This window comes from Macaca fascicularis, chromosome 5 (assembly GCF_037993035.2).
Source record: "Macaca fascicularis isolate 582-1 chromosome 5, T2T-MFA8v1.1".
Taxonomy (NCBI): Eukaryota; Metazoa; Chordata; class Mammalia; order Primates; family Cercopithecidae; genus Macaca; species Macaca fascicularis.
This window is the reverse complement of record NC_088379.1, coordinates 173327804-173354091: the sequence shown is the minus strand read 5'-3', so window position 1 is coordinate 173354091 and position 26288 is coordinate 173327804. Positions and strand designations below refer to the sequence as shown.

The following is a 26288-nucleotide window of genomic DNA, read 5'->3' as shown; positions in this document are numbered from 1 at the left end:
TTAAAAGAACCATTCATCTTCAGATGAGAGTTTTCTTTGCCTGTCTCCCTCCTCCCTCCTCTCCCCCGACTCCCCTCTCCTCTCCTCCCCTCCCTCCCCTCCCTCCCCTCCCTCCCCTCCTCTTTCTCCTCCTCCTCAAAGATTCTCCTCCATTACTTGGAAATTCATTTCCCTAGACTTGCTTTCAATGTCACTAGAAATACTCACCATTTTCAGCAACCAAGGCTAAAAGCTGTCATCTTAGGAAAAAGTCCTTATTCCCTAGGGTATTTTTATTTACATTTTTTGGACCACAACATGTGGATCATATAAACAGTGACTGGAAGCTTGTTTCTGTGGCCTAATTTACCATACGCTGTTATATGGAACTAGACTTCACCATTGGAACTCATAACTGAGAGAACAATGTTAGTTTTCACTTGCAATTAGTATTATTTTTGGCCAGGAAAAGCTTTTGATTGGATTTCTCTATCAGTGTTTAGGAGACTAGTAGTTTAGTCCTATTTCAGCAGATATCCAATAGGATACTATTTCTTGGCTCCAATCAACTGAAATTAAATAGAAAAGAACCATTTCTATTGTTATACATCATTCGAACACTAACTGGTAGAACTATTTTGCATCTTGGTCAGCACAGTAAGCTATATCAAGTTGCATACTTAAAATTGTATTTGCTACAGTTGTTTTTATAAAGTAACTCCAAAATGTCAAAAGAATGCAGTGTCTAAATGGAGTCCTTGAATTGCTGTAATTATGCTTAAGCAGATTCAGTGATCCATGAGGAGGTACGGCCCCAAGGCAAATGAAGAAACATGTTGAAAAGTACTTAAAATAGATTCTGCAGAAAAGATTTGAGACATTGAGTAGTTTTCACTGTGAAGGTATCTGAAACTTCAGGGTCAAATTCTTTCAAAACAACTATTTGATACTGGTTTGCATACTAGTAAATTAAACTTTCAAAAAGCACATCCTTTTCCTTTTGAGAGCTTTGCAGCATGGTATAATACTTAGTAAGAAAATGCAAAATAAAAGGTCGATTTATCTAGCTGAGGAAAAGCCTGCATTTGTTACTTAAATTATTTTTAGATTTTTCTTCCTGCTGAAATTATTGAAGTACAAAAATAAGGAGTGGCTAAAGTGTTGGGGAACCACTTTCAATTAACTCTAGCAAATGTTTAGCAAGTGCTAACAAAGCAAACTGAGGGAAATGGCTAAACAATTTCAAAAGCAGCAAGAAAACAATAGTCAAAGAGACTTTATTTTTGGAGGGCATTCTAAACTGACAGTAATCCATAGCACGCTAACCTTCATAGCTTCTAGATTTAGAGGGGATGGGGAGATAATTAGTTGTATGAAGGAAGAGTAGAGATGGAAACGAATCACTTTGCTTTGGCTTTGATCCCATACCCTGCAGCAGTGAAGGAACGGAAGGCCAAGTGAGATAAAAATTTATAAAAAAATAGTATGTTATACGGAGACCAAGGGAACGTATCCCACTACTCCATGGCAGCCTTGGTGATGATTCTGACTCTGAGATACAAATCTAGGACTCAACAAAGAGTTACAAGCAACTGTCAAGATGTATTGTATTTCTGATAAATCATTTGTTTATTTTATGCTGTTGAAGTGTTCCATCTCCATAGTCTCTCTGCCATTGTGAATACTTAGTAGTATAAAAGAGAATGGCAGTCTGAAGATTTTAAAGAGAGGTTTTGAAACAGAGTCAGAGCTTTTTGAAAAGGTAGAGTGTAGGGAGTTTATACTAAGTCAATGACAATAAACAATAAAAGTAAACACTTCAATAAGTAACTTTTAAAATAATACATTATTAAGATACTACGGTGTGCTAATAGTTTCAAGCTCTTTCTCTGTGTTAATTGACTTAACATTCATAATTACCCTAGAGGTAGGTACTTCTATTATTTCCATTTTACCAACAAAGAAACTGAGGCACAGAAAGTTGAAATAACTTGCCACAGTGACCTAACCGATGTGTGATAGAGCCAGGAGTCACATTCTAGCTCTAGAACCTCTACTGTCGACCACTAAGCTCTTCTGATGCTTGTTTCATAAAGCCCTTTTAATTCCAAAGGGATTAGCTGAAGAAGCTTCTTATATACAGGTGGTGGTGTTTTTTTTTTTTTTTTTTGTGCCATCTGCAGCAAGTAAAGTAGGTAGATGATACCATAAAAGATCTATGGCACAAGACTGACTACGTGTAATATTCTATTGAAACACCACAAATTAAAAGCAAAATACATTAAAAAAATCTCTACCTTTATTCTTCAGCTAAATTTATTTTGGTGTTTATTGTTTTCTTGCTAAATCCAGAAACTTGGCCATTGAGATATAAGCTGATGCTACTGTCTAATTTAGCTACTGCTACTCATGACTAGATACTGATGACTGTCATAACCAATTCAAACTTCTAACTGTATAGTGATAGTCCACTTTTGCCTTGCATATCAGCCTTACTTCTTGGTTCACTAAGATATCAGTGTGAGCAACATTGTCACAGCTTTATGCATTTATACAGCTGGAATGGGCTTTTCATAACATCATGGTGTCATGGGTTGACCAGAAGAGGTGATAAAGCAGTTGCTGCCACTCTGTAATATTCAAGTCATTAAACAAGAATTCTATGCAACAGGGGCAATATTTCCTGGGCTTGCTGGATACTGAATTACTCCATTTCACCAAGGTCTGCAGAAATAGACTCAATATTCTCATTAATGATGGCCTTGCAGGTAAACTACTGCAGAGGCATAGCTAGTTTTCAAAGTGAAAATTACAAGTGGGTAGGTATTGAATGAAAACAGTGGTTGAGAAAGAATGCAAAAGATAGGAAAGAGGATAAAACCTCACAATGCGTCACGTGCCTTTCATGAATTAACTCCCAGAAATTGTCTGTGTGGAGGAGTCAGAGATAAGGCTATCTTTTCACTTCAGTGAAAATAAAGCGCTCTCTCTCTCTCTTTCTTTCATTCTCTCTCTCTTTCTCTCTCTTTTTGGTTCACGCCATTCTCCTGCCTCAGCCTCCCGAGTAACTGGGACTACAGGTGCCTGCCACCACGCTCGGCAAATTTTTTGTATTTTTAGTAGACACTGGGTTTCACCATGTTAGTCAGGATGGTCTCAATCTCCTGACCTCGTGATCTGCCTGCGTCGGCCTCCCAAAGAGCTGAAATTACAGGCATGAGCCGCCACACCCGGCCAAAGGTGCCATTCTCTTGTTGAATTTCTTTTGCTTTCTAGTTCATCAGCAATTTGGTGATCTAGGGAATATTTATCGTCCTCTGCAAAATATAAAGGCTTTTGTTTTTTCAATTCAATGCAAATACACAGAAAGAAAAAAAAGATTTTAAATGAATTAAGAAATAAAAGAATGAGAAAATAGGCAACTATAAAATTAGGTTTTGTTTTCTTATGGATTCTGCCCTAACGTGCTTGTTCCTATTGTCCAGGTATGTAGATAGGAGGAGAGGCAGTTGGGTTGGTGAGATAGTGACAGGCAGCACTTGTTAATTTTCAAATTCTCTTTTACTAGTCCTAACCAGGTCCATTGTGTGTGTGTGTGTGTGTGTGTGTGTGTGTGTTTGTGCCTAATGCAGACTTTTTCCTTAAAAACAAGAAGCTCATATACAGATTTTTTAATTGTCTGCAGCAAATAAAGTAGATAGACTATACCATAAAAGATCCATGGCACAAGACTGAATACATATTCTACTGAAACACCATAAATTCAAAACAAAACAAAACAAAAAACATTTTAAAAAGCTCTAAAATATAACTAAAATAATCCCCAAAATTATATGGACAAATGGCTAAAAGCCAACTTATCTGATTCACAGTGCTTAACACAAAGATATTTTCTGGATGGTTTTTATGGAATAAATCATAGTATTCATTAGAAACATTGCTGCTGAACTTACTGATACATCATAAGGATAGTAGATTAACATAAAAGTCAGTATTTTTCACTATTAAATATTAAAATGATGTAGCTTATATCTGTGTCTCTACTACCCACCTTAAGATATAAAACACTGCCAACACAGTTGACTCTCCACAAATCACATGCTTTATCTTGAAGGTTACTGCTGTCTGGAATTTAGTGTTCCTCATTCCCACACATTTCTCTATACTCCTACTACATCCGTAAGCCTGAAATAGTACTATTTTGCAAATGTAATTTCATATGCAAACATCTGTCCATGTAGTTTATGTGTAAGTTTTTACAACTTTCTTTTCTTTGGTTGATTTTATGTTTGTGAGTTTCATATATCCTGATAACATGCAGCTCTAGTTCATTTGTTGTGTGACTATGTCACAATTTATCCATTTTCTCTTTGATGAATATTTAGGTTCTTTACAGTTTTCTGAGCACAAATTTATTGAGCACCTGTTACATGCCAGACACTGTTCTAGGCTCTGAGGACTCAAGAGTGAGTAAAACAGGTAAAGTCCTTACACCCAAGGATTTTATATTCTAGTGAAGGAAGAAAGACAGCTACAAAAATCGAACAAAATGTGCAGTGTATCATATGAGATCTATGGAGAAGAACAAGAAGCAAGAGAGTGGAATAGAGAGTAGGGTAGGCAGGACCTTTCTTTTACATAGAGTATTTATAGGAGGCCATATTGTAAAGGTGAAAGAGATATGAAGGGGATAAAGGATTTAATCCTGCAGATACCTGGGGGAAGAGATTTACAAACAGAGGGAGCAGAAAGTGCACAGGCCCCAGACAAGAACAAGCCTGGCGGCGTGATGGAGGTGCAGCCAAGAACCCCACTGTGGCTGGAGTGGACTAAGCTTGGGGAGTGGCAAGAGGTGAAGTCAGAGATGAGGCCTGATTAGGATGTATAAGAACTATGGATTTTACTCGGACTGAGTGAGAAGCTCCTGGATGGTGTTTGGGCAGTGCTTTGATCATGATTTCATTACAAAGAATTACTCTGAGTGCTGGGTAGACTGTGATGTACAATAACGAAAGCAAGGATGGATTGGAAGGTAATGCAAATAATAAAGAGACAGATGGTGGTGGCTTGACGTATAGCCTCATTTATGGAGGTGGGGTGAAGTGGTCAGATTTGGAGACATTAAAGGTGGTGCCAACTGGATTTGCTGGATGAATTGGATTTGGGGTGTGAGAAAAAGAGGGGTCAAGGATGACTTCACGGGTTTTTTCTTGAAGAGCTGGAAGGAGAGTTGTCTTTTGTTGACATGGAGAAGATTTGGAAAGAGAAGGTTTTTGGAGGAGAGGAGAATTAGAAGTTTAGTTTTGGACAAATTTGATAAGACTATCAGACATCCAAATAGTGATGTCAAGTAGGCAATTGTGTATTCTATAAAGGTTTAGTGTATGCACATCTTAAGTTAATTGTGTATCATAAAACAGTTCTCCAAACTGGTTGTACCTATTTACATTTCATGTTGCAGTAACAACACATGTATTATCAGGATTTTTTCATTTTGATAATCTGATGATATTATCTGGTAATTCATTGTTGACTATATTCTTTAACAACAACAATACTCCTGGGCTAAGCCATCTGGATCTTCACTTTACAAGCACTGAATATTCATAAACTATTGGCTACTGGTGCTGTTGCTACATTTTCCAAAACCAAACCAGCCAAAAGATGGGAGATACCACATACTGATACCTTTAGTAAGAAAAGTAAATTGATGACTTGTTTTACTTGCTGTTGTTTTTGAGGAGATGGAAATTTCTACAGACAGAGTTACATAGATTTGATATGGCTAATCATCTTGTTTTGGCTTTTGATGATGATCAAAGTCTTGCTGATATAAACTAATTGGAGGCATTGGATATGCTGTGTTTTGATTATAAAAAGAAATAATTGTATTACTTCTAATTGTATATAGTAAATAAAACTTTACGAGGCTAACAATGATGACCTAGTAGGTATCTTATGATTAGATATGAGTAATTGTATTTAGACTATTAAAGCACATTGCTGGATTCCACTTTTACTATAAAAGTGGGGTGTTTAAAAGTGTTTTTTTTTTTGACATATGTACACATTTACCTTAATAACTTAATATAAAGATGTGTTTGGACTACTTGTATATAAAATGGGAATGCTTTGTTTTATTTGTAGTTATTTTCTGAAGAATAACTTTATTTATAGTAATTTGATGGAGAATAACATAGTTTCTCCCCATGTCCCAGTCCCTGTGTCTTGATCTTGCTGCCATGTTTTCCCATGGTGCATTCCCTATACGTCAGCGTGGACTTTTCCAATGGCCAATTGCCAAGCTCCTTGGCACCACACTTCACTCACCTCCCCGTACAGCTGCCAACTACCCAACACTGAATGTTTCTACGCTAACCGTCCCCACCTTGAAAAATTTTTTTCTATTGATTGACCATTATTAACTTAATACAAAAAAAGGGAAGGATACCCATGAAGGGCTTTGTTTTCTTTTTCCATATAGAAAGATACTGGAAAATTGCCAGGCTACCATTTTCTTTGAAGATATTTGGAATATGAATTCCAAGCGTAGATTTTTAAAGGTGGCAATTCCACTATCTCCATTTCTGGAGGCTGTCAGTAAGCCATGCATAACTTCTAACACCACAGTGACAGTGGCTAAGTCTTCTCATTAACAACTGCAGCACAGGATCAAGAATCCTAAGAGCTGGGTTATATATACTCCAGTCTCCATGACTAATGAATGATTTTTGTATTACTAGTAGTAGCATATCATTTCACAGTTTTCGATTCCAGTCTCCTTACATTTAAATGGTTTAAAACATACAGTTGATAAAATATTTTTAAAGGTATAAATACTGTTAAAATAAATAAATAATACCTTTAAAAATAAATACCTTTAAAAATATAAGGCCTCCTTTTTATAATACCAGAGGTAATTTTGAACTAAAATTATTCACAAATTTTTTATCAACTCACAAAAGTCAGGAGTGGAGACAACAGGTAAGGTGAGTGATGTCAGGGAATGGGTCTTCATGCTGTTTGGAAGGAGTGTATGAGAATATGGAACATTTGAGCATAAGCAGAGAAAAAATGAATTCTCACTTGATTTCATTTAATGTAGTAATTCAAATTGTTAATATAATTTGCGTATCATGTGAATACTACCTCAATGGTATATAACTTCCATTTTTATGCATACGATTTTTTTCTATCAGCTCTTTCTCTTGTTGGGATTTTGTTGGATATGTAAGAATAAAGGAGGAAAACATATTTTCAGTCCTGTTTGTAGTCATAACTGGTGTTCACACAGTGTGAGAGGGCGAAGTGGCTGTGTATGAAGCACAAATACCTTGCCTTGAAGTGACTGGCCTAGTTTTACCCTGTTTCTGTTACTTCTTCCCTGAGCTGGGGCTACTTTATCCACATTTGTCAGGTTCATCATGCCAGCTTTCCAAAGCAAACAATCTCCATTGTTTAAGCTCCAACCAGCTGCTTAGTAGCCCAGGCATGTTAACCTAGCAGTTGGTTTCCCTAATCTGGACCCAGTTTAGTCACTAAGATTCTGCTCTGTTGTTTTTGTCTTTCTGGAGCTATGGTCCTAACTTTCATTTGCTTAAACTCTTGCAAGGTAAAGGTTTCTCCCTGTGTTCCAGCTCCTGTATCTTGATCCTACTGTCTGCTGCCATGTTTTCGTGTGGTGCATTCCCCATAAGTCAGCCTGGACCTTTCCATTGGCCAAGTGCCAAGCTTCTTGGCACCATACCTCACTCACCTCCCAGTACAGATGCCAACTACCTAACACTGAGGAGCGTCTCTGCTCTCACCAACCAGTGTCTCTTGGGCTCTGCTTATGGCTTGCTTTAGATTGTCCTGACATCCCCTGCCTCTCCACACGTCTGTCAACTGCTTCTATGACCTCAGGAGATGGCCTGCCAATCAATAGGTCTGCCTAAGCTCCAGGTCCTAGGTCCTCTGGACTGACACAGTCTGAGCCAGGTTCTAAAATGCCCCATTGCAGGAAATCTTTAATAAAGGTTTTCTTCCTGATAGAAAATTTCCTTCAAAGATTGTCTCTTATGATTGTCGTATGTCTCATGTGGTCAAAAGAGCTCAATGTTCTTAGGCGTCTGGTACACTTACAAATCCGTGACAAGGAGGATCAAGATCTTTGCAACAGAAGTTAAGAAAATTCAATGTGAATCTAAACTCTCCCTCTCAAACTAAAACAAAAACAACCCCCAAAAAACTCTACAGGATACAAACATGACCAGCTAACTTTCAACAATGGAACATTTTATGAGACTTAATTATTCTAGAAAGGTGTAATTTGTCAACTTTGGACTTGAATTCATAGACTTCAGGATAAGAGAAAACTAGTTAATAATACTGCAGATACTAATGAAATTAAATTTTAGTTCTGCTACCCCCAAAGAGGCAGAAGTGTGAATTTGATGAACCCTAGAATCACCAAATGGTTAAGTGAATTTTAATACAGTCATTATGGTCTGCTTACTTGAATTAATCCTTCAATGCTACATGTACTGCTTTCTGTCATTTTTTAAAAGGTTGTAGTGTACTTTAAGGGTTGTTTTGGAAGTAAATGTAGGTAGAACCATATGTAGTTTGAAAACCTGTGGAACTGTTTTGAGTGACATGAGAAGGAATGTCTAATGAAAATTATTTGTTTGCAAGATTGGTAGGCTAAAAAATCTAAATAGAATCTGAAACATTAATTTCTGTCAAAGGTAAAATGTAAAAAACAAATTCTTCATGTATATAAATCTACATAAATAACACATATAAATGCAAAATTTAGAATGACATATTTAATTAAATGAACACATTAAAAAGTTTTTTACTGCCCCCTGCTGTCAGTTTCTTAAAGAATTATAGTAAAATTGCTGTAAAGCTGACTCAAGGTGAATTAGTTGAACAGATTGATTGGGGGGAAAAAATTGCCCACCTCTAATCACACCGCTTTTCAGCCAGTAATGCTAATGTTTACTTCATGTGTGTGCACAATGGTATCAGATTAAGAAACCAACACTAGCAAAGCTTGTATTAGTGAGCATAGGATCAGAGATACAGGGAAGTTTGTGATCTGCGAAATGCTATTAAGTACCAGTGTTTCAATTCAATCTTTAGCCATTGATGTCTACTTTACCATTTTTTCCAAATCAAATAATTTTAACTTTTTTTTTTGAGACAGAGTCTCCACTCTGCCTCCCAGGTTCAAGTGATTCTCGTACCTCAGCCTCTTGAGTAGCTGGAATTACAGGCACACGCCTCCATGCCCAACTAATTTTTTGTATTTTTAGTAGAGAGGGGGTTTCACCATGTTGGCCAGGCTGGTCTCGAACTCCTGGCCTCAGGTGATCCACCCACCTCAGTCTCCCAAAGTGCTGAAATTACAGGCATGAGCCACTGTGCCCGGCCGTTGAGTTAACTTTTTAAATATTTATGTAATTTAGGTAAAGCATTCTGCATGAATAAAAGCAAAACTTCCAAGATAAGTGAATATTCATTATTTTTGTAATAAAATCCTGACTTATGTTATTTTCATTTTGCCAAATACAATTAAGAAATGAGAAATAATGAAGATAATAAGTAACACTAATGCAGCAGTTACTAGCTGCAAGCCACTGCTTTAATTTTCCCCCATGTACTATTTTATTTAATCATAAAACAGAATGATGTAGGTATTATTATACTTCCCATTTCACAGACGAAGAAACTGAGTCACAGAGGGGTAGAGTAACTTGACTAAGGTCCCACAGCTGGGCCATGGAATCACGACCGGAAACCCTGCAGGGGGCTCCAGGGTCTCTCTCCCCTTAACATTTTTGCACAGGGGAAGGTATAATCTCTACAATGAAGTCAGAAGAATGTATAGAAATTCTAATGAACATGGTGGTGTGAATGCTTATTAACTCTAAGTGCATACTCCCTTCACTGTTATTTCTTGCTGTCTCCATGCTCTAGTGACCAGAGCCTGTGTAGGAATAACAGGCAGACCTGGGGAGCTCCTGACTTGGTTTATCTTTCTTTCTTAGGAAAGTTCTGCCTTTCTTGTTTGCATCACATTGAAGGGGTGTGTGTGTGCTTATGTTACTGAATATGTGCCGAATTAGTCCATGCCTGAGACTGGATTATCCATTTGGGGGTAATTTTTGTTTGATTTTTGTTTCTTGTGTATGAGAATCTTTTTTTTTTTTTTCCCTAAGCTTTTTGTTCGGGGATACACGTGCAGGTTTGTTACATGGGTAAATTACATGTTGCAGGGCTGTGGCATACAGATTATTTTGTCACCCAGGTAGTGAGATTAGTACCTGATAGGTAGTTTTTTGATCCTCAGGCTCCTCCTACTCTCCCCCCTCAAGTAGGCCTCGGTATTTATTGTTCCCTTTTGTGAGTTATTGGGGGCTAATCTGAAGGTTGGCCTCTACACACTTGTGCCTTTCGCTTCTGGATAGCTGCTAGTTTTAGCCATGCTTTCAACCATCTTTAGCAACTCATATTCAAATATACACACACTTTTCACAGTACTTCCAGTAAATCAGTTTCACATCTTAAGTGTGCCTAGTCCATACTAGTTCCACCGTCTTAGAGAACAAACTGTTTCCACTCCTCTCTGCCTGCTCAAGTCCTTTGCCGTCCCTCCATAGCACAGAGGGGGCATGACCACAGATATTTCCAGCCATGGACAACTAGCACCACTCGTAGTGGCGATCCTGGGCTGCTGCTCTCCTTGCAAGTACTCTCCCTCAGTCTCCAGAGGGCTAATGACACAGGAAATCTTTCTTCCTCCCATATTAAAGTAACACCAAAGTCAACAAAATCTTTTGTTGTGCATAATAAAAAAATTCATACCTGACTCGAGGAGTGGGGTTTCCAGTGACTCTACACTCCAGATAAACTCGGCTCCCTTCTGCTACTTCTTGGCTCCTCAGCTTTTGGATGAATCGAGGTGCAGCTGGGAAGTGGAGGGCACTGTGGGGCTGGGGGTGAGACTTGCGGTTGCGTGGCACTGCCAGGTCCTGGTTGGCCTGGTAGCAATGCCTGGCCCTAGGGGACTTAACCTCTCTTTCCATCTCCCCTTGGTCTTCCGTAGGGCTCTGGCTGGCTGAGGCATTCAGCAGGGCTGACGGCTGAGTTTTAGGAGACAGGTACCCACTGTCTGGTGACGAGGACTCCCCATTTGGGCTTCTGTTTCTTGGCTTTGCGGCTTCTCTAAATATGGATGTCAGCTCCTCAATTAAATTAGCCGCCTTGTCACACAGCTGGCTCTGGGGGCCAGCCTTTCCTTGATGTGGCGTTTTGGGCTTTACGTTTGTGTTGGGAGCTTTTGCACCACGCTTGTCAGCCTTTCGGAGGCTCCGGATGTAGCTGGGCCTGGTGAGCAGGGGCGACATGGCAGGTTTCCTCTTTGAAACAGGTGAAGAGATACTCTTAGTTTGTTCTTCTGCCAGAGGCTGGACAGGTGTTGACCTGTTATCCTGAGGTCTCCCTGAGGTGTGTTCACCCAATTTGGTCTCCTTACGGGAAGGGTTTTCATGGAAGCTTGCAGGGGAAGTATTGAAAATCTGCGAGATCTCCTTTTCCGAGTCAAAATCTTCTGTTTCGGAGTCGGCTATGGCTCTGCGGGCCAGGTCAAGACTCTTGTTGATCTCTTCCTGGCTGAGGAAAGCAGAAAGGCCTGGGAAGAAGTCAGCATTCTTGCTTTCTTCCTGCATGTCTGAGAGGGAGTCATAGAAGGACTCATGGGAGGAGGTCCCTGACATAGTTGAACGGTCTTCATGCACTCTGTGTCTGCTTTCAATAGGAAGACCAGAGGCAACGGCAACTCTTTTCTTATGCTCTGAAAGACAGCATAGAATGTCATTAGTAGCAATGATTTTTCCCCATTTTATCATAGAAGTTCTAAGTCACAAATTGAGAGAAACATTAAAGTGAATGAATATAAGTTTTCTTTATTCTACAAGTTGGAAGACATATCAAGTATACTTGTGTTCATCATTTTATGATTTTAATACATGCCCTGTGAGTGCTATCAAATATCTCACTAGGCAGTATTAAATCATTCAAAAAGATGACGTGTGCAGTAGGCACTGTTAGTAGGATAGGGCTCACAGCCAGCCCCCCCGCCCACCTTACTCAAACTCTAATTTGATTAATGTAATGAGATCAATAGAATGTTGATACTTTTAGTAAGTCTGACTCTGATTGTCTAACTCTAAACCACAAAATGCAGTTTAAGGATTCCAGTTTTCATTTATGTATAGTTTTCAGTGAAATCTTTGAAACTTTATTGTCTCCAGTTGTGTTCATTCATAGTCATTCACTCAACAGTCCAATAGATGGTAGTAATCACTTATTATTACATTTCAGGTGCTAGAAGTACAGCTGTGCTGTATGCCAGGGATGGGCAACTTTTCTGGGAAGCGCCAGATGGTAGATACTCTTGACTTTGTGAGCTGTCCAGTCTCTGTTATAATTACTCAACTCTGCATGAGCGTGAAACCAGCCATAGGTGATATGGAAATGAATGAGCATGACTGTGTGCCAATAAAACTTATGGATACTCATATTTGAATTTTATGGCATTTTAATGTGTTAAAACTACTATTATTTTGATATTTGATTTTTAAACAACAGCTTTTAAATGAGAAAAACGTTCTTAGTTTGCAGGGCATATTAAAAAAAAGGGGTTGGGATGGATTTGGCTCAGGGGCTGAAGTTTGTTGACCCTTGATCCAGACTTAACAACACAGTCATCATGTTCAAGGAGTTAAAAGTCATGGGAGGTAGTAAAGTGGAGAAGACAGAGAAGATATTAAACAAATAATATATTAATAATATAAAATTTTGATAAGACTTTAAAGGAAAGTGAGAAAAACCTAGGGGCTGTGAGAGCCTAATCTAATCTTAAAGGGCATGAGAGAGAACTAGAGGCCTGGCGTAGAACACTTACATGGGAATATCAGCAAAATTAAATAAAAGGTGTTCCATTATCTGTAAGCTATTACAGCTTTAAATTCCACTGACATTTTGAACTAAATATTGTAAGGCAATGACTCCTCATTACTCGAAGTGTGCCATTCTTTTGCTATATATTGTTCATAGAAGACTGAGAGGGAAGATCTAGAAAACATCAGCGGTGATGTCTGCCACAAGACTGAGTCTAGGAGTGAATAATGGAAGCTTCCTGGATGTGGTGAACCTCAACTTTCTACCTCGTGTCAGTCAGGAGTAAACTTGGTGGGACATTCCCCAGAAATGGTGTGTCTTCAGAGGACTGAATTGAGTTGCTTGTATAGAAGTATCTTCCTAAGAAAATCTCTAATTTCAAAAAACATTATGTAAGAGTCGAGGGGATTATAGAAATCCATCTCAAGAACCTGCTGCTTCATTGGATGCAGTGAGTCATAGACCTGCTGATTAAACAGGATATTTAATCAGAGATCCTGAAACTCAATATTAACATACCCCATTTTCTTAAGTGGAATACTGTACTTTTGCCTTAGATGTCTTCTTAGAAAGATAGCTACTTTTTTGTGCCTGAATTAATAGATTCCACATATGCTAGCCCTACTCTATCTACTGAACTATATTTCACACTCTTCTTCAAGTAAATCCTTAGTCCTTCAGAGGATGTCGTCATTCTCCCTGACTTTACCAACCCAGATATCACTCTAATTCCTTTGTCCTGTCTGTGCTGCAGGACAGAAACATCCTGACTGGTCTCCAGTTACTCAGATATGGCTCATATATGGAGAACAATTATATTCAGTATATTTTTAATACTTGAATATATTTTCTTCATGAGAAACAGGCAGTTAAAGTATGATTTTGAAAAGGCAAAGGTATAGTCAACATGTAAAAATCAAATAACATGTATTCGAGTTTTTATTTAACAATTGAAAAAATCAGTAATATATTACAAGCATTTCAAAGGAGACACTGAAGATGAGACACATGTAGGCAATCAGGAATGCTGAAATGAAGTTGGTAATAGATTTGAAACTGGTTAATATCTATAGAGCAATAAAACACAATGTTTGGAATCATCTATAAGGTGGAAATCTATAGCATTTCTACTAGAAAAAAATCATTTGTATATCTATGTACCAGTATAATTTGCATTGTTTTTAGATTTTTCCAACTTACAGAGTTGTAAAATTGTAAAGACAATAAAAGGCATAGACCCCTGTGGAATTAGATGACCCTGGAAGGTCCACCAGAGCCAATCCAGCATTCTATTGCAAGGACACCCAGTGCCATTTTGTATATTTCAAAACGTTTTATAGTTTGTCCTACGAAGGCAGCCAGGTTTCTCTCAGTAATGAGCTCTGAAGTACAATTGACCCCTCAGTCAGCACACATGGTAGATAACTTTAGGGGAAGCCAGGATCAGGATCAACTCTTACAAGGTGTGGGGAGATGAGCCGTTAGGTAACACGGATCCAGAAGAGACATGAAGGTGGAGAGGGGGAGACTCGGGGGCTGAAAGTATGTTTGTGTACCAAAGGCACAACAGACTATATTTTCATTTATTGCATTTCTTGTAAAATTTATTTTTTTTTGAAAGAAAGCTACTGTGTTATTTGTTTATTTATTGTTTATGTGGCCTGAAAGAAATTCAGTTTTTGTGTTGAAATCAGTGCTAAAGGAGATTGAAAAACATTTTGTGTCAGCCAAACCTGTGGTAGGCTAAGCTGAAAATCCAAGGAGATAATTGCAACAAAACCTTTGATTCTTGACATGGCTAAATTGTGAAGCCTAAGCTGGGATAGATGTACTACATGGACCAGAATTACTCATTCAAAATGTATTTGTGGACTATATACCACATGCCCAGTAGTGTGCTAGGGACCTTGAAAAAGAGAAGGTTTTTGCCCTCATGGAACTTAATACAAATTACAAATAAATAGTAACCCTATATAATTGAGTATGTCTTTTTTAAATTGTATTTTATTTTTTAAATTGACAAATAATAATTATACATAATTATGGGGTACCTAGTGATGTTTCAGTACATATCATGTATAGTGATCAGATCAGGGCAACTAGCATATTCATCTCTAACATTTATGATTTCTTTGTGTTGGGAACATTCAACGTCTTCCTTCTAGCCATTTGAAACTATAGAGTATGTTATTGTTAGCTATAGTCATCCTGCAGTGGTATAGAACAACAGAGTGCTATGATAGCACCTAGAAGCAACAGCAAGGTCAGGATCAGGAAACTTTTATGAAAGAGAGAAAGCTGAAAGAATAATGTGTGAGGGATGAGGAAGAGCGGGGAGGTGAAGAGGGTGCTGGCACTGGCAGAAACGTATTCTAAGACTTGGATCCCAGAGAGCGCATGACAGACTCAGATAACTCTGCTAAGCATTTCAGCTAAACAGAAATCTATCTGGAAATGGGGAAATAACCAGAGATAAGGCTAGAAATCAGGAGTTAGGGCAGAGAGGGCCTGGAGGCATGCAAAGAGCTTGCATTTTATGTTGTGGGTAGTCAGTAGGCAAGGAAGAGTGTTAAGTCCGTGAGAGATGTCACCAGACTTACATTTTTGAGAGATAACTGATGGCAGCCTGGATGGGGGACAGAGGTAGGTGAAGAGGAAGACAAGACTGACAGTAGGGCGGTCCATGAGAAGGCTCGTGCAGTAATCCAGGGAGTGCGCACATTTATCATGGTTTCACGTTTGGTTGCCATCATCTGGACGTCTTCATTTTGGAGAATTCCTCATGTTCTGACACTCAGTGAGAAACTGAGCTCACTTGTAATGGGATGTGAAATTTCCAAGTATTTTCTTTCCCATCCCCTTGGAGACCAGACACAAGTCTTGGCACTTGGCCTAGACAGCGATTAGATGTGTTCATCTTGGACTCTGAAGTGAGAGCTGGTGATTCAGAGGAGCAGTGGGTCCAGGGTCCATAAGATAGATGATAGAAAGGAAAGAACTTGGTAATTGATTAAAGGCAGAGGCAGTGCAGAGGCAGGATTACAGGTTTCTCACCTCAACAACCAGATGACGGTACCATGAACTTAGATGCTACAAGTGGAGGAACAAGTTTTTTTTTTTAAGCTTGATTTTGATTTGAGCCTTTTGCAGTTGAGGGACCTTTGGTAACTCTGATGTTGATGTCTAGGTGATTCGAGATACTGATCTAGAGCCCAGGAGAAGGAAGAGCAGAGCCGGATTGGGGATTGTTAGCCTATGGGTGGCACTTTAAGACATGGGAATGCATAAGATTATCGAGGAAAAAAGGAGAAGATAGAATCCTTCAAAGAATCAAAGGGAAGCAAGGAGAGCTAGATGTCATGGGAGCTGGGAAAGAAAATATCTCAGGAAGCAGTACGTGTCCTTTTGATTTTAGCAACTTGGGAATATTTAGCACCATCGCAACAGCACTTTCGGTGTACGCAACAGAAATATAAGCCAGGTTGCTGTATGGAAGGAAAGGAAAGAAGAAGGAAAGAAAGAAAATATTCCAGGTGTGGTGGATTGTTTTGAAAAGATCATAGAAAGAAGGAGAGACAGAAGGTAGTAGCTGAACAAAAGTATAGACTCCGGTGAGGTTTGTTATACATTTTTAGGATAGAGCACTATAACATGTTTTACACAAACCGAATTAGGCAGTAAGAAGAGAAAAGCTGAAAATAAATGTAAGGAAGTGGGATGATTTATAGGTTGGCTCTCAAAAGATGTAGGAAGAAATGAGTTATTATAGGACAAATGGAGCATGAGGTGTTCAGCTTCCAGTAGGAAGGAGGCAGTTCTTTCATTGTTAAAGGAGAGAAGTAACAAAGGGTGTGTGTGTGTTGGGGTGGGGCGGGGGCGGTAAGAGAGAGAGAAAGATGAGATTCTCTGCAAGAATTTGTAATAGAAAGAAAGAGTTCCCATACTGAGACTTCTGTGCATTGGAAGTTTATGAGGACAGAAGATGATTTGAAATAGCTGTTGTAGAAAAAGGGAGAAATAAGTTTCCTAAGAAGGATTTATGGGCAGAGGTGAGGGCCTGGTTGAAGTTAGATGTGATGTATTTATAGTGTCATTACTCTGTGTGATTGTGTGATTCACTCCACCAGAGCTCAGCCATCCAGGTGAAGCCATCCAGCAGAGATAGATGATCCCGGTTTGACATGCAGGTAAAATGGGAGGGAAGTGAGCAAGGCCATTGAAAATATGGTCAAGGAAAAGGTGACCTGTATATGCTGGGTTGGAATTCATGGGTAGGAGTTTGAATGTAGAGATTGTCTTTTGTTTTTTTGAACCAGTGTCAGAGTTGAGTAGTTGCAACAGAGACTGTATGGCACATGAAACCTGAAATATTTACCTGCACTTTTACAGAAAAAAATTGCCAACCCCTTCTATAGAACACTAGCTGCCTGATGAATTCATATGACATATATAAAGGCTATTAATAATCACGATGATTGATGATGATGACTAATAATGGACTGCTTACCCTGAGGTGGGCATTGTGCCCAGAGTCATCATGTAGATTATTTCGTTTAAAATCCTCACGGCAGCCTCTGGTTTAGAAAGAAGGAAATAGAGGCAGAAAATCTGAGTGGGAGAACCAAGATTTAAGCTCAGGGAATAACTCCAGAGTTTATGTTCTGTGTACTTTACCATCTTACCATTGTAGTTTTCATAATTGAGAATCCTAAGCAATGTATCAGACTAACAAAACTGTGGGTCAGAAATCAGAGTTCTGCTATTAATTCAATTGTAGTTTAGTTCCAAATAAACATAATATGATACATTTTAAAACTTCACAAGACACATTGTGTGAGAAAACTTAAAGCAAACTTCTGAATGATGAAAACACTTTCGATTCTTAAAGGGAGTGTTTGCTGGAGGCAGAATATCTCACCTGCTTATTAACTCATATTTTGGTTTTAAAGAGGCGCCATCTGACAGGATCCAGTGGTCAGGATTAGGTGTAGCTTTAAAACTGCTTGCACATTGAAAAAGAAAATAATAGTTCTATGGCATATCTGGTTCAGGCTTAATTTGCAACCCAGTTATTGCTGCGGGAACATGCACGTGGGCTAGGGAAAATGCTCATTCAAGGAGGATGAACAAGGGCAGTTTCCAAGTGGGCCAAGTTCACTGGAAATTTGTGCTTCAGAGATTTCCATGTCAGTCAGCACTCCAAAATGAAAAGGTCAAAATCAAAAGGAATGAAACACAACCACAAATATCTCCATCATTTGCCTGAGATTTCATGTTTTCTGTCAAACAGTACTCTTGGTAATTCTATGCTGGTGTGATAGACACAGAAGATGAAATAGACTAAAAAGACCCACTAATACTGCTGTTAATGAGTGAAGAGGAAATGAGGTAAACACCAAAGCCATTAAAGTGTTTCTACTCTAGTAAGTAGCATTGAAAGATTTTGAAATTTTGAGGAATAAAGGATTCTTTGGCATCTTTAAATTGTCCCGTCCCCTGCCTCCTCCCTTTTCTCGGAAGGAATCTGAATTTCCTAGAAATTCTTCTACTGCTTCTTTTTCTCATCCTTGTCTTATCCATCACCTGCAGTATTAGCAGTTTAGCTTAATTGTCATTTTCCCTAAAACACTCATTAGCCACAGCTATTCTTTTTTTTTTTGAGATGGAGTCTTTCACTTTGTCGCTCAGGCTGGAGTGCAATGATGTGAACTCAACTAACTGCAACATCCGCCTCCCAGGTTCAAGGGATTCTCCTGCCTCCCGAGTAGCTGGGATTACCAGGCACCTGCCACCACGCCCAGCTAATTTTTGTGTTTTTAGTAGAGATGTGGTTTTACCATATTGGCCAGGCTGTTCTTGAACTCCTGACCTTGTGATCTGCCTGCCTCAGCCTCCCAAAGTTCTGGGATTACAGGTATGAACCACTGTGCCCGGCCAACCACAACTGTTCTTTAATTTGCTTGAAGTTGCATAGCTCTGTGTTCTTCACCATGGAAGAAATGACTCCTCCTTGGCCTTGCCCATCTTATAGTCATGCTTCCTTTCTTCTACTTCCCTTTCCCGGAATAGTAAGTTGAATGTGAAATCAATGGAGCAACTGCTTAGTTGTGCAAGAGAAGCTTCAAGGAGGACGAATATGAGCCAGGCATAGTTATTCTCCTTAAATGATCTTACAATCCAGGAGGAGGGATTAGACAAGAGTAAAAAATAACTCAGTTACAAGGAGGAGCGTGATAATTGCTATTAAAATAGTTTCAACAAATTGCAGTAAGGGATAAAAATGGTAAGAGAGATCATAGTTACAAACTGGGTCACGTCCCTCTTTTGGTTTTTATTTTTTTCCTATGATGCTCCCTGGCTGGAGAAAAGCTCCAAAGCATGATGTGCAGGTTAAACATGCCCGTGGACAGTCTGAGCTGATGGAAGTTCTCCAGCCTCACCCTCCATCATCACTAACACACATGCACTTAGGCCTCCCTGGCCCACTCACCATTCCTCAGACATTTCAGGTTCTTTCTGGTCTTCACACCTTTGCATTTGCTGCTCCTTTTGCTTAAAATGTGCTTCCTTTCTCTTTTTCTTTTCTTTGTGTTTTTTTTTTTTTTCTTTTTTTGAGACGGAGTCTCGCTCTGTTGCCCAGGCTGGAGTGCGGTGGCACAATCTCGGCTTGCTGCAAGCTCCACCTCCCAGGTTCATGCCATTCTCCTACCTCAGCCTCCCGAGTGACTGGGACTACAGGTGCCTGCCACCTTGCCTGGCTACTTTTTGTATTTTTAGTAGAGACGGGGTTTCACCATGTTAGCCAGGATGGTCTCAATCTCCTGACCTTGTGATCTGCCCGCCTCAGCCTCCCAAAGTGCTGGGATTTCAGGCATGAGCCACTGCATCTGGGCCTCTTTCTGTTTTTCAAGCTCCAGTTCATCCTTGAAAACTTTCTTAAATTTTACCACTTTTTGGTACTTTCTAACGATTCCCCAATCAATATAATTTGCTGCTTCTTCCAAGCACGTCACTTGGCATTGCATTTCTCATAGCAGTCATCATATTAAATTACACGTATTTATTTAGAGAATGCTTTCCTCATTCAACTGTGAGCCCCATGGAAGCAGGAGCTGTGACTGGCATCTTTGTATGGCAAATGCTTAGTACACTGTCTAGGTTACGGCAGATGATGGAGAAAAGCTAAGAAATACCGGGTGTTTGAAATGTGGTTTGAGCCTTGGATAGGATTTGACAGACACATGAACAAAGCCATGAGGCAGGAAATGTTCTGATGTCTGATTTGCTTTCAGCCTCCCAGAACCTGCTGTGGCATTTCTCTGGGACATGCTCTCTTCAGCTAAATGTTATTCTGCTCTTTGGAGTGAGGGTCTCATTCTGTCTCCTGGCGTGGACTGAAATGGCATGATCATAGCTCACTGTAGCCTTGAATTCCTGTGCTCAAGGGATCCTCCTGCCTCATTCTCCTGAGTAGCTAGAACTACGGGTGTGCATCATCAGGCTTGGCTAAATTTTAAAATATGTTTTTGTAGAAACGAGGTCTCCCTTTTTTGCACATGCCGGTCTCAAACTCCTGGACTCAAGGGATCCTCCTGCCTTGGCCTCCCAAAGTTCTGGGATTACAGATGTGAGCCCCTGAGTGCAACTAAATGTTATTCTGCTTTTAAACTAGGTTTTTCCTCAATTTTATCAACTGTTACTTGTGCCCCAGGCTCTATTTTCTGGTAAGAACTTGATAGAGTAATCAGTGCTAAATGTTAGTGTATACATACAACACATAACTGTGTCTACATATAAAATACACTTTACCTGCTCATTTCACTCATACGAAATCAGTCATAGGTCAGACATTGTGTTAAAAAAAGGTATCTATAAAGACATGGATGTTAATGTTTCTCATTACCCTCGAAGACAGTTTCTTATGAAAAAATTTGGAACTAGAAAAGCATTCTATTTTCTGGCAATTCTATTAGACAAAGAATTCTGTAAACTTCGATGACGCTTTCACATGGATACTAGCAAGCTCAGGGTTAAATTTTCCGTCATAGAAATTCAGATGTTTTTAGCTAAAAAAATTTTTTTTGCTTACTTTTCTCATTGTTTTATTCAGTCAGCATTTATTTATTGAGTGCCTGCTATATGCTAGGCACCTCTTTTATAGGCCAGGGACATAGCTGGGAAGAAGATAGATTCTCTGTCCTAGGAGGTAAAGATTCTAAGAGAAAGGACAAAGGTAGTAAGTTGAGAAAACATTTCAAGTTCAAAGCTTTTTATGCTTGATTTGATCTTCTATATTTTCTTAATTGATTTTGGGCAATTGTACTATGCTTTTATTGCATACAGCTTCAAACTAGCTTTGAAAGTTGTTAGGGTGCAAAAATATAAGGTAAAATGAAATGCACATTCGCATGTTAATTTCACATCTACAGACCACTGCTGTTTTGGAGGGCACACCCTTGGCGGGGAAGGTGGTGAAAGTCACAAGAGGAGAACGTACTCAGGTCAATGGTCCTTTAGGTTCCTTCATAGTGTACCATGGGGGCACTGCTGTGTCACCTCATGGCGCTCTGAAGGGAAATTCTCCCAGGTGAATTTCGACATTTATGCATAATGCCAGACTCTTCCTCTTAAGCAAACATTTAGTGAAGCAAAGGTTTGGGAGGGTTGGCAGATACTGTGAGTCCTTACAGAATGCTATCCACCTTGAATTGTCAACAGGCAGCTTATATCCTTATAAGCATCTTGGCTTATCCTAAGCAAATACTGCTTTCAAATGTAAACGTCCATGGTGACCTATTTTGTTAACCCCCTGGGCATATCCCCTTCTCCTTGTTTTTTTTTTTTTTTTTAATTTTGGAGATAGGGTCTCATTCTGTTGCCCAGGCTATAATAGTGCAGTGGTGTGATCATAGCTCACTGCAACCTTGACCTAGTGGGCTCAAAGGACCCTTTTGCTTTAGCTTCCCAAGTAGTTGGGACTACAGGTGCATGTCACCACGTCCTGCTAATTCTCTTTTATTTTTTGTAGAGACAGGGTATCCCTTCATTGCCCAGGCTTGTCTTCAACTCTTGGCCTCAAGCCATCCTCCTGCCTCAGGCTCCTGAGTTGCTGGGATTACAGGCACAAGCCAAGAGGCCTGGCTATTTCATTCTTTCTTAAGGAATTTTATGTCACTTAATTTATAGATTACTTCTAATTGTAATTTTATGGTTTGCAACTTCTCCCTAAGTTAGTGTCATCTGAATTCTGTTAGATTCATGTTATACTATAAAATATAGAACATATAAATAAGTTTTCATTGGTATGTGTATTACACATTTGACATAAGTAATTTTATGAATCTTATTTTGGCATGACTATCTTAATATTTGGGAAAACATTTATTTTTTAGTTCCTGAATATGTACTGTAGGCATAAATGTATATGGTTCACATTCATATATGAATATACAAATGATAGAAAAGATAGACAAATTTAAAAATTATGACTACCGTTTACCTTTAAAGTTGCTGACTTTTGGGGATAGATTACCTGAAAGCCAGCTCTATGATATTTGGGAGAATCCTCTCTGTTGTCATTTAAGAAATATATATAGGGGGCTGGGCATGGTGGCTCAGGCCTGTACTCTCAGCACTTTTGGAGACTGAGGCAGGAAGATTGCTTGAGCCCAGGAGTTCAGTACCAGCCTGGGCAACATAGTGAGACTTCATCTCTACAAAAATACAGAAAAAACCCCAAAAACTTAGCTGAGTGTAGTGATGTGTGCCTGTAGCCTCAGCTACTCCAGAGGCTGAGGTGGGAGGATTGTTTGAATCCAAGAGTTCTAGGCTGCAGTGAGCTATGATCAGGTCACTGCATTCCAGCTTGGGCAACAGAGTGAGACCCTGACTCAAAAAACAAACAAGACTCCTGGGATCACCCCCTGGCATGATCCCCATGAATCAAGGCACTATTGACTGTTGAAATGGAAACAGGTTTCTTCCACGTGGAGGGACTTGAGGAAGACAAGGAATATACATGAGAAAGAGCAGAGTCCAGTAGAAAGAATTCACTGACAAACAATGCAAGTTGTTCCTACATAACAGCTTGGGAGTTACCTGCTTTCAAAAGTGAACAGTTTGATCTTCAGAGCAATCCATGGAGTAGATGTTATTTTTCTATTTTATGTTTTGTATTACCCACAACTGCAGCAGAAAAACGTTCAATTATTTGTCCCAACCAGAGCCATCAGAAAGTGGCAGACTCAGGGTGGAAGCCTGCATTTAACTGCAGTTTTCTTTTCTTCTTGGGGATATTATAGGAAATTACTTTAAGAATTTAGATAAGGGGAAAACTTTTGAAGTTTGTTCGTGAAATACTTTTAGAGTCGACGAAGAACTGCTACAATTTTGAAAGAAAAAGTTTGATGTTAGAAAAACGCTGACAGACAGTAAGGATCACTTAATACCGTGTACCACATTCAGCAGATTCTTTAGAGAGTCCAGACGGAATAGCTAAATTCCCACAGTCATTTAAAAATGTATATATAGAAAGGAATAAATACATGAAAATGGTTGGAATAACATACACCAGTCAATCAACACTGACTACCTCTGGGGGGGGATTTAGGCAGGGGTAAGAGTTGAAAGGTGGGACATTCAGGGGGATCTTTTGTTGCTTATTTTGTAATTTTTGAAAAAAACTTAAGTGATTTTTAATTTTAGGTTTAGCAGTTTTATTTATTTTCATATTTAAGCAATTACTAAAAAAGTAATGCAAACTATTGACACAAAGATTTGATATTGAAATATCTTTTAATAAAACCTAAACTATGGAAAACAAAGTTAGAAAGGCTTTAACACTTTATTTTCGTGCTTCAGAATCACAGGCAACCCCTAGACTAAATCAACTCCCTCCCTCCCTCCCTCCCTTCTCCCTTCCTCCCTTCTCCCTTCCTTCTTCCCTGTTTCCCTTTTGCTACAAAGGGTCCTTTAGGGCAAAAGTCAAACATGAAAAATTTATGAAATTTTATATTTGATGCAGAAAATGTACTGCAATTTTATAATTTATTAATACACATGGATTATTTTCCTTTCTAATTATTAAATAAATTATCATTGCAGGAAGATATATTTATCCTACAGTTTTAAATATCTCTTTAAACAGCGTATTTAATCTCAATTTCAAGGACATAATCTAATAGCTCATTTAATGCCAAAACAGCCAAATAAGATACTTTACAGAGTTTTTGAAGTTATCGCATTTCCTCTTCATCTTATCAACTTTATTCACCATGCTAAGTCCATTGCAAATATTTAGATTTTACATCTGAATTATCCATTTCCACTACCATTATCCAATTCAGAGCTTTATTCTTCTCACTTAAATTCAAAACCTATTCACCAAATTTGCTTCTATATTCTCTAATATGATTTAACAGTTAGAAATTTTAGTTGAAGATGTTTTGTTCAATCTTTGTTTTCTTTGCTGTAATTTCACCAGGACACAGTCCTTAACTCTAGATGGCCTGAATTTCTAACTGGAGCTCAGTCATTGCAGTACCCTTTGACAGCCTCCACACACATATCGTTTAAGAAGTGGAGATCTTGTCTGGGCCTTGCAGATTTCACTTGGTATCTCTTAAAGAACTTGTCAGATTTATTTTTAAACGTGAATAATGAGTGCCCTCTACATTTTAAAAAAATGAGGTAAGGAGGTCAAAGTGATTGTACTTGTCTAGTGCAATCCAGATCCTCGTTCTATTGTGAAAGATGCTATAAGGCCAGTTTTAATATTCAGCTCTAGCAATAACACAGAGAAACCCAGAGGAAGAGCTGACACAGAACCCCTGGGATACAGACCCTAACCCACACCAGATTCTAGGATGCTGGAGGACTAATTTGTATTCTAGGAATGTGTAATCATGTATTTACAGGGCAGTTAGTGGCCAGATAAACCTCACTGGCCTTCTCTACTGTTAGCTATAACTTGTCAAAAAGACTTTGATTTTTAAAATCTGAATAATTGAGGTGAGTATTCAAGTTCTTTCTGTGAGAAAAAAAGATTGGAAGGCATCTTTATCATGCAATGAGGATTTAATTTCTGCATATATGTGACTGAATAGATTTTGAATAGTTTTATATTGCCAAGAAATGGGCTTTATATGTCACCACATTATTCATACTAGAAGGCAATCAGTATTTTTAGCAAATGTTAATAAGTAATATGAGCCTGAAATCATTTTATGTCAATCTCCTCTATTGGATTCAAGACAATTTCATGTGCAACTTAAAGCAACATGATAAAAATTATACTGTGATGTTTAAATTTGACTGGACTCCAGAGACTGCACTGTGGTTTCCCTTAGTAAGCGTTATCTTATTAAAAGTATGTAAATTTTATGCATGAATATAATTTAAAATACCTGCTGTTACTATCCCAACTCATTATGTCCAGTGAGTTACTTTTAGAATCTTTTGAAAGTGTAACAATTTATAATGGACTAAAATCTAAAGTCTATCACTGTAAGCCATCATTATGTATTTAGCTTAAATATGGGTGAGAATCTAGAAAACTGCATTTTCCTTTTCTGTGAAATGTAACACGTACACAATCTTGACAAAAGCTGGCTCCATAAATACATTAAATTCTTTTGGAATTGATAGCACCAACTTAGCATGCTTAAGCTTATAACAGAAAGGATAATTCTCTGACAGCAAAGGCAGAGATAAAGTGGGCAGGCAAATCTTACGTATTATGTGTTTTTGGCAAAACCATAACATTCTCATTACTTTTCCTCTCCAAGCAAAAGAATAATTAAGATATTTTCTAAATATATCATGTTTTCAGAAAACCTTTTATAGTTTTTTTTTTTTTTTTTTTTTAAGTTCTTAAAATGTTGCCGTACTAGTTAGTATATTAAGATACACCTTACAGACCTTTTCAGTGCTTGGTCAGTTTGAAGACTCCAGAGAGGTGATGAATTTCAGATGAGCATTTCTTCTTTTCTGGGAGAATGGAGGTTGTGGCCTTGCCTATTCATTAAAGACTGCCTGGTCCGTAGTCACTTTGAGGCAACTGTGGCTTCAGACTCTCATCTGTCCTCTTCCTCCACTCAGCTATATTTGGTAACTGAGCTCATGTTTCAGCAGACTGCCATGATCAGGAATTCCAGCAGCGGGCTGGGAAGCACCCCCAGGACTGAGGGCTGGGTTCTTAGAAATAAAGCCGCTTAACATAGAAGGAACTATATTTATGGATCTGATAAACACAGGATTTAAACACATTCTTCTATACTTTGGACTTGTAGCTGGAAATCACCACCTGCCCCGTTAACATGTTCTTAATCAATTTAAAGTACAGTATGTGACTCCAAGTA

At 38.7% G+C, this 26288-nt stretch overlaps 1 protein-coding gene across 8 annotated transcripts in view; it reads right to left on the bottom strand.

Annotated features, from left to right (window-relative positions):
• Positions 1-25991, bottom strand: part of PALLD (palladin, cytoskeletal associated protein) — a 434802-nt gene extending 408811 nt beyond the window's left edge. For all 8 annotated transcript variants that reach the window (XM_005556268.4, XM_005556266.4, XM_065545676.1 and 5 more), the window contains exons 1-2: positions 25849-25991; positions 10834-11821 (exon numbers count right to left, since the gene is read on the bottom strand). In XM_005556268.4, the coding sequence (XP_005556325.3) occupies positions 10834-11744 (911 nt within the window). In that variant the 5' untranslated portion in view covers positions 11745-11821; positions 25849-25991. The remainder of the gene's footprint in view (positions 1-10833; positions 11822-25848) is intronic.
• Between the last annotated feature and the right edge of the window lie 297 nt (positions 25992-26288).